This window comes from Myodes glareolus, chromosome 10, assembly GCF_982192425.1.
Source record: "Myodes glareolus chromosome 10, mMyoGla1.1, whole genome shotgun sequence".
Lineage (NCBI taxonomy): Eukaryota > Metazoa > Chordata > Mammalia > Rodentia > Cricetidae > Myodes > Myodes glareolus.
In genome coordinates this window covers 75,807,766-75,822,130 of record NC_142035.1, presented here as the reverse complement: position 1 = coordinate 75,822,130, position 14,365 = coordinate 75,807,766, and the positions used below count along the sequence as shown (strand labels likewise).

The window sequence follows — 14,365 nt, the reverse complement described above, 5'->3', positions numbered from 1 at the left end:
TGTGTGTGTGTGGTGTGTGTCTGTGTGTGTGTCTGTGTGTCTTGTCTGTGTGTGTGGTGTGTGTCTGTGTCTGTGTCTCTGTGTGTGTGTGTGTGGTGTGTGTCTGTGTGTGTGTGGTGTGTGTCTGTGTGTATGTGTGTCTGTATCTGTGTGTGTGTCTGTGTGTGTCTGTGTGTTTGTGTCTGTGTGTCTGTGTGTGTCTGTGTGTGTGTCTGTGTGTGTCTGTGTGTGTGTCTGTGTGTGTCTGTGTGTGTCTATGTGTGTGTGTCTGTATCTGTGTGTGTGTCTGTGTGTGTCTGTGTGTGTTTGCGTCTGTGTGTCTGTGTGTGTGTCTGTGTGTGTGTCTGTGTGTCTGTGTCTGTGTGTGTCTGTGTGTATGTGTGTGTGTCTGTGTGTGTGTCTGTGTGTGTGTCTGTGTGTGTCTGTGTGTGTCTGTGTGTGTCTGTGTGTGTGTCTGTGTCTGTGTGTGTGTCTGTGTGTGTGTCTGTGTGTGTGTAATATGTCACCATGAACAGTTTGCAAAGCGGCCTCCTGTGTGTGAGATGAGAAACCTGAGGAAAGAAACTTAATGTTTTAGGAGCTTTTCTGTTTTCAGAAGTATTTTAATTATAGTTCTATTTTTAAATATGTATTAATTGTGTGTGACCTCATGTGTGTGCGTCCTCATGTGTGTGCCTCTGTGTGTAAATATGTGCACATAAGCGCAGGTGCAGCATGGATTGCCACAGGTGTTGGATCCCCTGAAACAAGGTTTATAGGAGACTGTTCAGCCCCTGATGTGGGTGCGGGGCACCAATGCAGCCCCCTGCAAGAGCAGTGCATGCTTTTCACTGCTGACCCACCTTTCCAGCCCTAGCAGGAGGAAGTGGGGTCAGCCTTCTCCCATCTAGATTCATGGATCTAGTTTTACTCGCCATCTTAAATGCACTGTACTCCCATTTTAAGAATGTGGGTCTGGGTTGGGTGCACTGGTACACTCCTGTAACCCTAGACCTTGGATGGGTAAGGAAAGAGGATTTTGAGTTCAGGGTTAACCCGAGTGACATAGAGAGTTCAGGGGCAACTATATAGTTCCACCTAATCTCAGGATAACTGGACCAAAATTTTAAAAATTAAGATTAAAAGATTCTATGTCAATAAGTTTTTCTTCTTTTTTACAATTACTGATGAACTTTAACAAGTAAATGAACGACTGAGAATAAAGTTCTTAGACTCTATTAAAAATGAAAAGAGAGTTGGAGCGACGGCTCAGTGCCTAAGGGTGAGCCATCTTGCAGACTTTGGCAGAGGACCCAGGTTCAGTTCCTAGCATCCACATGGTGACTCATAACCATCCATAACTCCACTTCCAGAGGATTCAAAACCCTCTTCTGAGCATTCTGTGGACACCAGGCACACATGTGACGTAGATACATACATGCACAGGCAAAATAAATAAATAGTCAACTGAAATAAAATACATAGGAATTTTTTTCATGTAAAGTAAAAGCCTGTCGTACCATGACACTTGGACAGTTCTATGTCTCTGGAAATGAAATCGGCCACAAGAGGAGTTCCATCACTGTTTCTAAGGGATTAGACACACGGTGCTCTAGGCTTTGCCCCTCTCCTCTCTCTGCTCTTCCCTGTCTTGGGAACCGGTAAGCTGGTGTGTTGCGTCTACAGGGAGCCCAGACAGCAATGGAGCCCCTGTGCTCCCCAGTACCACTCACCGTTCCACTTGAGATGCTGCAAGTTGCTGTAGAGCAGCTGCCCAGCATTGCCCGCCGCCCTCGTGAACTCCTGCAGGCTCATGCTGCACAGGTGTTCTCCGCTGATGTCAAACTCCTGGAAAGGGATGCAGCTGGCGTCCAGCTGGTTGGTGTCCAGGAGGTGCTGCAGCCATTCCCACACCTGGTATTTGGTCCAGTACTGCGGGTGGATTTCATGCCACTGGCCTCCAAAAAAGCCACTGGAAACTGCAAAATAGGACATGGCCCTGTGAGCGGCCCCTACTTGTTCCCGGGCAGTCTCAGACTCAAGAGGCACGACTGTGTGATAATATAATGGAAACCAGAACCAGAGGCTCCATCCTGCGAGCATCTCCGTGGGGGCTGAATACAGACTGTGCTCTGGATAGTAGGTTCCTTGCACGTGGGGGCTTTTACCTCATAGTGGCAGGGCATCTTCATGTTCTTCCTAATGTGATGGCATGATACCTGAAGTTCCCTGAGCTCACACCCCACTCCACCCACAAAGAAGTACCAAAGTAAAAGAGTTGGCTATAATTTCATCTACTTTCTAGCTGGTTGTACATATGAAAATACATTCATCTTGCCAGAACATCTCATGAATATCCAAATCTTAACATCCCTTATGGAACATGTCATATTCACATATATAACCTACACATTTCCCCTTATTTTCAATTATCTCTAGATTAACTACAATCCCCACAACAATGTAAGTGCTGTGTAAATAGTTAGTGCTAGATTGTTTGGAAAATGATGACAAGAGAAAGTTTTTTATTTACTCAGAACAGATGCTTTGAATGTGTGTGTATGTGTGCTGTTTGTGTACATGCAAATGCATGCACATGTGTGTTGAGTGGGTGTATGAAGGCCAGAAGTCAATGTCGGTATAGTTCTCCATCCCATTTTTTGAAACAAGTTCTCTTCATTGAACCAGGAGTTCACTGATATGGATAGTCTGGCTGGCCAGGGAGATGCAGGGATCTACCTGCCTTTGCCTTTCCAGTGCTGAAGTTACAGGTATGACCCACCACACCTGCTTGGCTCTCACACATGTACTGGGGGCTGGAGTTACAGGTGTGACCCACCTCACCTGCCTGGATCTCACGCATGTACTGGGGTCTGGGTTACAGGTGTGACCCACCACACCTGCCTGGATCTCACACATGTACTAGGGTCTGGGTTACAGGTGTGATCACCACACCTGCCTGGATCTCACACATGTTCTGGGGTCTGGGTTACAGGTGTGATCCACCACACTTGCCTGGTTCTCACACATGTACTGGGGTCTGGGTTACAGGTGTGACTCACCACACCTGCCTGGCTCTCACATATGTACCAGGGGTCTGGACCCAGATACCTGTGATTTCCCAGCAAGGGTTTTAGCCATGAGCCCATCTCTCAAGCCCCAAGATGCATTTTTTAAATTTGGAGTTGGTTGAGTCTTTGGTGTGGGATCCTGGGATGCACATGGCTGACCATAGTTCTCTCTCCCACTTCTTTTCCCCTCTCACACCCACAGTAAGACAAAGAGAGGCAGAGATTCAGAGACAAAAGCTGAGGCTCATCAAATACAGACCATTTTCCACCAAAAGTAGGACCTTAAATTAAGCTCCCCTTTTTTGATTGATGGCTTTGCTCTTGCCTGGGCGACACATCTCCTGCTCCAACGCCCCTTCTCTGCTCAGGTCCCTTCACAAGCTCCCTACTATTCCCTGGACTAAGACATGAAATTGCCACGCCAGGCACCGAAGCACTTGGCCAACTGCTTTGGAAGTGGCTAGTGTCCTCTGCGTTTTTTCAGGTTGGTCCCCAGGCCCCTTTCTGTCCCATCATTTGCTGCCGTTTAGCCTCTAGCTGAATTCAGAGCTGCAGTTTCCCCAACTCACTTTGAGAACTGAACTTCCAGGAATCATGCTTAGGATTTCTCTCAATTGCACCTGTTATGTTCTGCTTATCTTTATAGGCTCCTACGTTCTGGCTTATTGTCCTTTGCAAAATGTAGGTTCAAGGTCACGGACCTTCTGTCTTACTCATCTTCATATATTCATCAAACCTCCTTTGGAGCCACGGTGGAAGCTCATTACCTCGTCACTGGGATTCAGTTTCAGCTGAAGGGCAAATAATGCAGGAATATAGTAGTACTGTGAGGTAATTTGGATGAAGATGTAGAGTACATTCTGGTGAGTAAATTGCTGAACATGTTACATGTTAACAGTCTGTGTACATGGCTGCCTTTTGCTCACTTAAGAGATCTGTGGAGAACTGGCCCAAGGCATGAGAGCTAGAGAAGACAGCTCCAGCCTCTAGAGCTGTGTTGCAAACTAAAGACCTCAGGGTCTTCTGAAAACGGAGATAAAGGGGAAGAGAGCCCTATTCCAAGAAAGGTTAATAGCAAAGTCAAAGGCAGACACCTTGTAACCCAGCAAGCCCAAGGTGGGCAATGTCACTGAACTTGACACAAACTCAAGATCTGGACCATTGTGGCGCAGCTTTTCCTGTGGAGATGTAAACGGGTGTCTGCTCACCGAGGATAGGACACCACCAGCAGACCAAAGACTCAATACCAAGTCTAGCTGGGTGAGGTGTTGAGTTTAATTTAAGGTTACTTAGAGGAGCATGGGTGAGGGGTTCATCATAGAAGTGTTGATGGCCCTAAACAGCTACCACCAAAGGAGTCTCCTCCATCCTGCCCAGCAATTGTTCACTGTTTCTGTATCTTCAGAGAGGGCTGGAACCTTGAGTACTGTGGAGGGAGGAGCCTTGCATACTGTGGAGGGCGGAGCCTTGCATACTATGAAGGGAGGAGCCTTGCATACTGCGGAGGGAGGAGCCTTGCATACTGTGGAGGGAGGAGCCTTGTGGACTGTGTTGGTTTTCCCTCCACAAAGCAATGTTAGTGGGTCCCATCATATGTGGGTCTCCTAAGAATGGTCACAATTACTCCAATTTCCAGAAGCCACAGCTGAGCCATAATCAGGGGACAGCATTCTATGAGGAAATGTATTTACAAGGAAAATACCTCTGACTGTCCCTTCAAAATCATGCTGGCTGAAGTATTTAAAACTTCAGTATGACTGCAATCGCTAGGGACTACTGCCTAAATGTGGACCCCAGTCCAGGAGGTCTGGGCTAAGGCCTGAATTTCTGCGTTTCTAGCAAGCTTTGCCCTGCTGCTGCTGCTGCTGCTGCTGCTGCTGAACTATGGAGTGACAGGGACATTCAGGACTCTCCATCCCCATAACGCCTCAGAGCCAACCCTCTATTGTACTAGAGAGGGGATAGGAAGGGAGAGGGGAAGGTCTTAGACAATCTCACTTTTTCTCCCTCTTTAGAATCTAGCCTTTGCTTCCAGACCTCACAATCAAGAAGAGCAGGAAGGCAAGGTGACTGCAGTTGCAGTCTGCTGCTCTCGGGGTGAATGTCATTGCTCCCACCTTACAGCTGAGCAGACATGTGCTCTCCTACACAGGAGAGCAACAAGGGAAGTGGGGTGGTCCAAAATTTGAGGTCTATAGAACCCCTCCCCCAATACGGGGCTGATGCTGGATGCTTCCGGGTCCGTGTTACCGTTGTTTATCATCGTATCTCACACATCGTATCTTGGCTGAGCACAAGAACTAGGTTTCGGCTCTAAAACAAGTAAGCTGTGGGTTTGTCCTGAGCTCAGTGGCAGACCAAGGGCCTTCTCCCCTGTGCCCTCAAGGTAAACCTGATTACGGGCAGCTTCTGATCTTCTGCTCATACCTGGGAGGGCAGAGCTAGAAACTTGCCTGAAGTTGGCTGGGGAAAGGCACCTCCCCCCTCAGGCAGAGTCACCAGAGTCATTCGGTGTCAGGGAAACTGAAAAGCCAGGGGATTCTGTTCTCTGCCACACAGCAGCTGGGGACCCCTTCCCCTGCAGTCCCGATAAAGATCAGCGTCTTCTAGACACTTCCCTCCCTAAGGGAGCTAAGAAATAAAAGTGACTTCTGAATTCCGCTCCCTGCTCAGTCCACTACTCCACTTTTCTCCAAAGCAAATAGTAGAAACGATGCCTCGGGCATGCCAGGACTTCCTGCTCTCTTTGGAAGATTATTTTTTTTTTTCTAGGTCTTCACGGCAAGTTCAAGGTCTGTCACAGAATATGCAACTGTCCAGAAAGGGCAGCAGTTTTAGGAGACAAGTAATTTAAAACAGGAAGGCCACCTGTTTCAAGCTTCCTGCCATGCTTGGCTGGGATTCCAAATTAAAAGAGGAGTGCCACGTGGACCCGCCACTCGGCAGAGAATGTCACCCTACCATTTACGCTCACTGCTGCTGCTCAATCTCTTCTCTCTGACAGGACACATCTGTGTGTCAAAGTAAACACGGGCAGCAGTGACTGGGTGGCGGGGGAGGGGGTGATTGGCAACAGGTGCGGGTGCACTGAGCTTTCTAAACCAGCACTGTCGGACACCCAGCAGCCTGGCTGTGCTGAATGCCTTCACAAGGAGGCATGGAGACTCTGGTTCAGTTTTCCTGGAAGCCACAGGCTGAATCACCAACCATTGCATACAAGTCTTGCCACGAGGTCCTCCCGCTTAGAGTTTATATGTTCCAGAGTAAAGCACTGAAAGCAGGCACAGGGCTTCCCTGACACATCTCTCTTCCTTAAACTGGGATGTGATGGTAAATAAGCTACAAAGTTTAAACTATTATAACCCTTTTTCTTTAACGTGTGTGTATGTGTGTGTGTGTGCGTGTGTGTGGTGTTAAACGCATGTGTGTATTCATGTACGCGCTCACCTCCATGATTCTATCTTGATATTCTAATGAAACACTATAGAAAACTTCAACAATATGTCTCCCTTCCCTTGGGACATCTCTTCTACTACCTTTAGTGCCAACCCAAATCTTTGCATTTTGGAAAGAGGCGGTGATCTTTCTCAAATGGGCTTTGGCATAGGGGCCTGGAGGACTACAGAGCAAACAGCATTGAAAGTTTTCTCATATAAGAAAGTATGAATCAGTGATAGAGTCTGTGATAAACAACGCACTGAATTACCTAGAGAAAAGGAGGGAGGGACAGAGGGAGAGAGAAAGGAAGGGAAAGAGAGAGTGAGATTTGTCCCTGGCCTCCATGTCAGCACTGAGTAGAACCTCTACTTTTCAGGCATTAAGTTGGAAAAGAAGTCAGACCAGGAGATGAGAGACATGGGCAGTACCACCAATGACCAACAGCTGCAGGGCCCTTACCATTGCATGTGGGGTAGCTGTCCGTCCAGGCTGGCTGCTGGTGGAGAAGGTTGTTGGCTGGGTTGAGATTCATTACACCACTTCCTTCCAGAATCATGATCTGCAAGGGACCAAACAGTCACCTAATCAGTGCCCCTTAGACACTCACCGGAGAGTCCACATCATGGAGTTCATCAAGAAAGGAAGGCAGAAAGAAAGCGAGGGAGGAAGGAGCGTGTCCTTCCACCCATTGCCACAGCCCTTTCAGTAAAAGCAAAACTCATGGCAATTAAAATTTTCCAGGTTCAATTTTCATATGCATGAGGCAAGTTTTTATAGCCACCCATTCATAAATGAATAATCTCTGATCAGAAACGAAGCAGGGAAGAAAACACAATACCTGCTCACAGGCAAGCCTGGCCAGTGTCCAAGTGCTTCACAAAAGTGAAAATGCCAGAGGATTGTATGTGAAGTGGAATCGCGATCAGAGAAACCTCGGGCCCAGTCCCTACGTGAGACGCCCCATGAGTCCTCACATAAGTGGCCCCAAGTGTGGGGACACAGGAAGACTTCCTCCGTGTCGAGTCCTCCTTGAAGGGAGCTGCTCAATGTATCTTAGTAAAGCTTTTTTTTTCATTGTCTTTCTTTCTTCCTTTCTTTCTTTTTTTGAGACAAGGTTTCTCTGTGTAACAGCCCCCAGATATCCTAGAACTCACTCTGTAGACCAGGCTGGCCTCGAGCTCACAGAGATCCTCCTGCCTCTGCCTCCCAAGTGCTGGGATTAAAGGCCTTAGTAGGGGTTTTTAAGCCTTTTGGCTTTGGGCTCAGATTAGGAATCTTTTGATTTCTGTGACAGACACTTCATCTTTTGGGTACAGAAAACTAAGATTTTATGTTCTGCTAAAAAGTTATGGCTAGTTTTTCTTCTGATGGAGACCTGGAAAATTCAACAGGCCTTGAAGCCATCCTCGGATGACTTCCTCAGACTCTGGAACATTGGAACAGTGTAACAATTTTACATCTCAGAAAAATTCCCTGGCATTTATGATGTGTCTGCCCCCAAACTGGATAGCCCCCACACTACGGGTCAGAGTCTGGGAGTGTGTGTAATCATCAAAGCAAGAGCAGGGGTTTTTCCTGAACACAGCGAGGCTGTAAAAGTCTCTCATTCTTCACGCTTGATCTTAGCCAAAAGGCCTGAGAAGCAATGCCCCTGTTCTTTATAAAATGTTGATGTATGGGAAACCACAGATCATGGTGCTTTTTTGTCCTATTTGAAGGAAATTTTGCATCCTCGGGTGTCACCCATGCCAACAGTTTGGAATGGTCCCCTCAGAGTAATTCCATACACACACACACACACACACACACACACACACATACACACACACATACACACACACGTACACACACAAATACACACACATGTATACACACACACATACACACACACACACACACCTAACTGAGCTTCAGTTCCTCTGGTTGGTTCTATGTAGAACCTGAGAGAAAAGATGGATAATCTTGGGAAAGTACATAATATATCCATACACTCATATATGCAGCAAATATTTATCACCCTGATGAAGGGCTAGGTGCTGTCTATAGATTCTATAGAGAGCAGAGAAGCACTTCGGGGCTCAGCTGGGCTAGACACCACTTGTAATTGTTGACCTCATTATCACTGCTGCCGGGTGAACATGGAGGCTTACACCCAGCGTGAGTGCAAAGGGAAGGAAGGAAGGCGGAGTAGAAATGACAGGCAATCAAGTCAGTGAAGGAGGCTGGAGAGGGCGCACAGGAGAGCTGGGATTCCTGCAAGCTCTTCCACTTGCTAGCTATCCTGAGTGCTAGCTCACACGGGTTACTCCACATCTCTTAGTCCTCGGTTCCCCCATGTGAGACTACAGACAATCACATCTCGCCTGGACACTAGTTAGAGACAAACACAAATCTATACCTGCAGCACTTGGCACAACGTCTAACAATTAAGGGGGAAATGCTACCTCTGTGGATAAGCTGGACTCTAAACAACCCCGGGTCTCCATTTCTCAGTCTAAAAAGGTAAAAGTGATTCTTGAGGCCCCTTCTAGCAAACTTTTTTTGTTTTCACCTTAAGGAAAGAAACACCAACCAGGCCAAACCTTCCTTTCACACAGTAATGGAGGCATTTTCGCATCTGGCTTTTTAAAGCAATCCCCCTAAGCTAATTCATCCATGGGGGGACTTGGCAGCTGGGGAGGGACAGGGCCCAGCCCTGGCTCATGTTTGCTCAAGGCTGGGTTTCTTCCTTGGCAGCGTTTGCTCACCCACAAGCAGTGGAAAGGTTATTGTTTAACCCCAAGAGGACTGAAGCTCAGAGCCCAGCCCTGCTGGAGAGAGCCGTCCTGCGGGCTCAGAGGACAGGCCTCCCAAGAACTTGCCTGCAGGGCTGCTTCAAAGTGGGCATGCTGGTGGGAATGAGACCTGCAGGATCCAGGAGGAGCCACCCTTTTAGCCAGTCAGGTTTTGTTCTGCACTTCCTAAGAAAAGGCCTAGGAATGGGGCAGATCATTTGAGGGCCGGCCTCACTCTTGGAGTTGCGGAAGGAAATGAAACTCTAGTTCCTCTGCTTACTGTAGATGATGCTAAGTTCTGTATCTGTCTGGCCCCAAATTTCCTGATCCTCACTTTCTCCACTGCAAAATGGGTATATCATGAAGCTTAAATCCTAAGAAGAATCGCCTGGCACTACATATGTCAAGATCTTCAGAGGTCCTAATAAGAGCTGTCGCTAAAGAAGTGGCTCTGTCGGTGAGATATTTGTCACTTTTGCAGGGGACTCAGGTTCAGATCACACCCACACGGTAGATCACAATCATCCCTAATTCTGGACCCAGGGAATGTGATGTCCTCCTCTGCTTGGGCACCAGGCACACACAGGTGCACATACCTGCATGTAGGCAGAACACTCATAAAACAAGCGAAACGAATAAATCTAATTTTTTTTTTAATAAGAAGAAGGATAAGAACATTTAAAACAGGAATTTGGTAGGCGTCTCGGGTCAGAGCTCAGTTCTAGCTGGGCTCCTTTCCTCGGGGCAGGTATCATTTCTCAACGCAACCTCCTGGAAACTTTCCTAATTATTCCCAACTCACAGAGAAGCCTTTAGGACGTCAGAGTCTCAGCTGTCCTGTCACCTCCTACCCTGTACCCCCTCCCAAGCCCTCCTCCTGCCAGCACCCCCTTTCCAGGGGAAAGCAGGCAGCATGGTGAGGGGCCCTTTTTACAGGGCCCATTAAATGGTTACCACTCATAAAAGAGTTTATGTGGCTTAACCCTTAGTGAGTCAGAGTTCACGGGAGCTCCCCGAGGCTTGTAAGTATAGCCGGCCCTGGACCCTGGCAGCAGCCTCAGGGAGCCGCAGGAGGTACCTTGGGTGGACTAGGTTAGTCAAGGCCTTTGGACCAGCCTACTACTCCCTTCCAGACCCAGCTTTTCAAATATAAAATGCAGACATTTGTCCTCCAACAGATTCTCGGGACGGTTGAGGAGATCAAATGAGATAATGGATAATAAATGTGCCTTGAGAACTATAAAAAAGTCCTATTATGACCCACGTACCCACACCCCCGTATACTAATATAGACTTTCCATGCTGTATACTGATTGCTTTATTGGGTGTAAAGAGCTACCCTTTTAATTAAAAGGAGGAGCAAGGAATATTTAGGACTTGTTTTCAGCTCCCTACTTAACCTTCAGCAAAGCTTTCCTTAAAAAAATAAGTCATCAATCGAGTCCAGCTAGAGCCTGCGGGACCCTAGGTAGGTTCCAGGCCCATTCCCTAGCTCTGTGACTTCAGATCTGTTCCCCATTCCCAGCCTGGGGTGATGGGGGTGAGAGATGGGGGACTCTGACTGACTAAGCACAAGAAGAGCTGTCCTGGAGGATAGCACAGTGAATTTAGAAGTGTCCAGTACAGCGCACGGCATGTCCACACCCCAGCGTAAAAGTAACCTTTTCTTTCTTTCCACGTAGATGTCAAGGCATTGCTACAACACCCTTCACCTCTGCTACAACACCCTTCACCTCTGCTGGGACTGCTCTCCACCTCAGAGGCTAAGAGCGGCATTCTATGCAATGTGTATGAAGCGAGCTGGAGCAAGGGCTCACTTCTTTTCATCCTCAGCTTGAGGGATGCTGATGGTGCTGTCAGGGGTCATGGTGGAGGCACCAAGGACCAGATCCTCATCATGCCAGACGGTGGCTCATGACAGTCTCTCAACATCCCTACAATCAAAACTTGAGGCTAAATAATTCTTTCTTGAAATTTCTAATTAAGGCCTAGTATTTGTGCATATTTTGGAGGGTGCAGTTTGACAACTCATGCATGCATGCAATATGTGATCAATGATTTTTTGGTTTCTGGCATGTCATTTGCTTGCATGTAGATTACTTCTGTCCCAGCTGTTTTGAAATACATGTGGAATAATTGCAGACTGTGATCACACTATTGTTCTGGAAAACACTTGCACTAATTCTTGCTCTAATTGCAATCACCCTTTTCTTTTCTGTATCCCCCTCTCTCTCCACCTTCCTAGCCTCTAAGATCCACTATTCTCTCTTCTTCTATGAGATCATTATTTAACCTGCCACCAAGGAGTAGGAGTGAGCACGCATTGTCTGTCTTTCTATGTCTGCCTTATCATTCACCATGATGCCCTCCAGTTCTATCCCCACTGCCACAACTAACAAGATTTCATTCACTTCCATGACTGAATATTAGTCTAGTGCATATATGTACCTCATATTCTTTACCCATTCATCTTTCAATGGACCACATCTTGGGCACTATCAATACTGCTGTAAGAAACATGAGAATTTAGGAAGAACTGGGAAATTCTTTGGTGTGAAAGTTGTCACACACAGGTAGGGTGTCCAGAAGCACCCACAGCTTCTACCCACTAGATCTCACATGCCAGAAGTGCTATCTGTCTATCTATCTGTCTGTCTGTCTGTCTGTCTGTCCGTCCGTCCATCCATCCATCCATCCATCTATCTATCTATCTATCTATCTATCTATATATCTATCTATCTATCTATCTATCTATCATCTATCTGTCTGTCTATGTATGTATGTATGTATGTATGTATGTATCTATCTATCTATCTATCTATCTATCTATCATCTACCTATCTCTCCTATGTGTCCCCTAGAGCAAAGTCACTCCTGGTTGAGAACTGTGGTTCACACTAAAACCCGTGGAGGTGGCAGCTGGTGCAGCTCTGCCTCTGCTGGAATGGAACCTTGGGCTGGACCTAGACCTTTTTAATTTGCTCTTTCCTCTCCTGAGAAGAAGGCAGTACATTTCCTGGCTACATGGGCTCACTGAGGATTAAACACAACAGGGACCAGGGACCGGTGAGCTTACAGAACCAAGCCTGACACACAAAGCCATTGCTAATCAGTGGTTGAGAAGAAGCACCAGGTACCCTAGGCACAGCCTGGTTCTAGAGTACATTTAACTGGAGATAAAATTATAAATTATGGCTTGGCCTATTAAAAACTATAGTATAACACAGTAAATTTTATTCCATATTCTAGGAGTGAAATAAAATGTAAATTATATAGGGATTTAAAAAAAAATCTTCAATCTCTTATCCCTTCTTCGTGGGTATGGATAATGAGAGAGAAGAATATTCAGCTGTGTTCTTATTGATAATCTAGACTTTTCTATTTACCCAAAATGACACCACTCTGTGCAGAAGTTGATAAGCACAACAGTTTAGGGGACAAAAGTCTGTACTTTTCCTAAAGAAAAGGAGCCAGCCATGTTACCTTCAGAGTAAAACCCAGACAACTACCTCACGCCAGGTGACTAGTTGTGACTAGTTGGGATCTCTTGGACAATTAGCAACAAGTTCCCTACAAGTAATGAGCTTCTCTGAGAATCACGGGCCACTAGGAATTAGCCAGCCCAGAACTTAATGCTACAGAAAGACAATGCTGTGGTGGATTGGGTTGCAATCGTCTTATCCTTGCAGGAGAGACAGACTCCTGTGTCCATTGCTGTCTTAATGAGTGATTTAAGCTAAACAACACAACATTCTAAAATGCCAAGACAGAGGCTGCTTCTGAATTTCCACAATGCACTAAGACCACCCTTCATCTAGGCCTTCATCAAAGGTTCCCTTCTCTTCCAGAGGAGGGGCAGCCCAGTCACCATACAGACTGGACCACTTGAGAGAAATATATAGAGAAGAAAAAGGAGCATTCGACCTGACTCTAAAATTTAAGTCTTAGATTTTTGTTGCACATGGAAGAAGGCAAGGCCTAGGCACTGAGACTGGCTCACCCCAAATCTGAGCTTGAAGGATATGTTCATGGATATCAGAAGATTTCAACTCATTTTAATCTGTCTGGTCTGCAGGATAGTCTTTAAATGCCAAGGACCATGACATGTACCACAAGGGCTGAGATGTTTATGGCCATGTTGGTTATGGAGAAGTACTATCTTATTTACAGCCTCACTTTCCCCATATGGCAAAAAGTCGAGGTTACAAAAGTAAATATGAAAGGTCAGAGCAGACTCAAGCATTATACATGTTGTCACTGTTCAATACTCATTAGCTCTTAAGATAGGATTGACCCATAAATCTCTCTTTGAGCTGGAAATTGGCCGGCTTTGGAGATATTCTTGGGGTATGACTAGACTCCTCAGAAGCAGAGAGTGTAAGAGTCTGGGAGCTGTATTTGAAGTCCTGCCTTTGCCAGATTATCAACAGGACAAATTTATACAGTTTATTTAACTTCTCTAGACCACAGTTCCCCCGTTTATGAAGTGAGGATATTCTGAAAAGAATTTTTGAGTGAAAAAAAAAAATGAACTAATACATGGTTAGGAGAGTTTTGAACACATAATGAGCACTTCATAAACATCAGGCGGCTTGTATAATGATAACATTAACAGCAGCCATCAGCCTCGTCATTTTTGGAACCTCCAAGGAGAAAACTGAGAACCAAATTCATTCCAAGCAGAGCCTCAGATCTCTGTCATCTGCACAATTCTCCAGTTCCAGCTGCCAGAGCAGCCGAGCCTTAATCAAGCTTGTTCTCCAGGTTCCTGTGCTGTCCCGGCCTGGGGCCTGGGGCTGCCCAGTGGATGCTCCACAGCTGCGCAGTCAGCAGCTGGACTGCCTGCAGAAGTCATATTATTCTTGCTTGGAGGACTGGAAACCACCACTCCATCCCACCAGGTCCCTCACCTCTCCACAACCACATACTGCCTGAGGCTGCCAAGCCCAGCGGAAGGGCAGCCATTCCCAAGCTCTATGTGACCACAGGTTTTGCATTGCCCACAGCCCGTGGCCGCTGTGCTGGGGCAATAATAGATGGGAGAGCAGCATGGTTATAACAAAGCGTGACCACAGGGTTCTCTGCCCTGTAGGGTCCCTTAAT

The 14,365-nt window shown here is 46.6% G+C and overlaps 1 protein-coding gene across 3 annotated transcripts in view; it reads right to left on the bottom strand.

The window, feature by feature from the left end:
- Ehf (ETS homologous factor) overlaps positions 1-14,365 on the bottom strand; it is a 42,768-nt gene that overhangs the window by 14,457 nt on the left and 13,946 nt on the right. For all 3 annotated transcript variants that reach the window (XM_048443634.3, XM_048443633.3, XM_085696695.2), the window contains exons 2-3: positions 6,948-7,047; positions 1,713-1,958 (exon numbers count right to left, since the gene is read on the bottom strand). In XM_048443634.3, coding sequence (XP_048299591.1) covers positions 1,713-1,958; positions 6,948-7,044 — 343 coding nt within the window. In that variant the 5' untranslated portion in view covers positions 7,045-7,047. The remainder of the gene's footprint in view (positions 1-1,712; positions 1,959-6,947; positions 7,048-14,365) is intronic.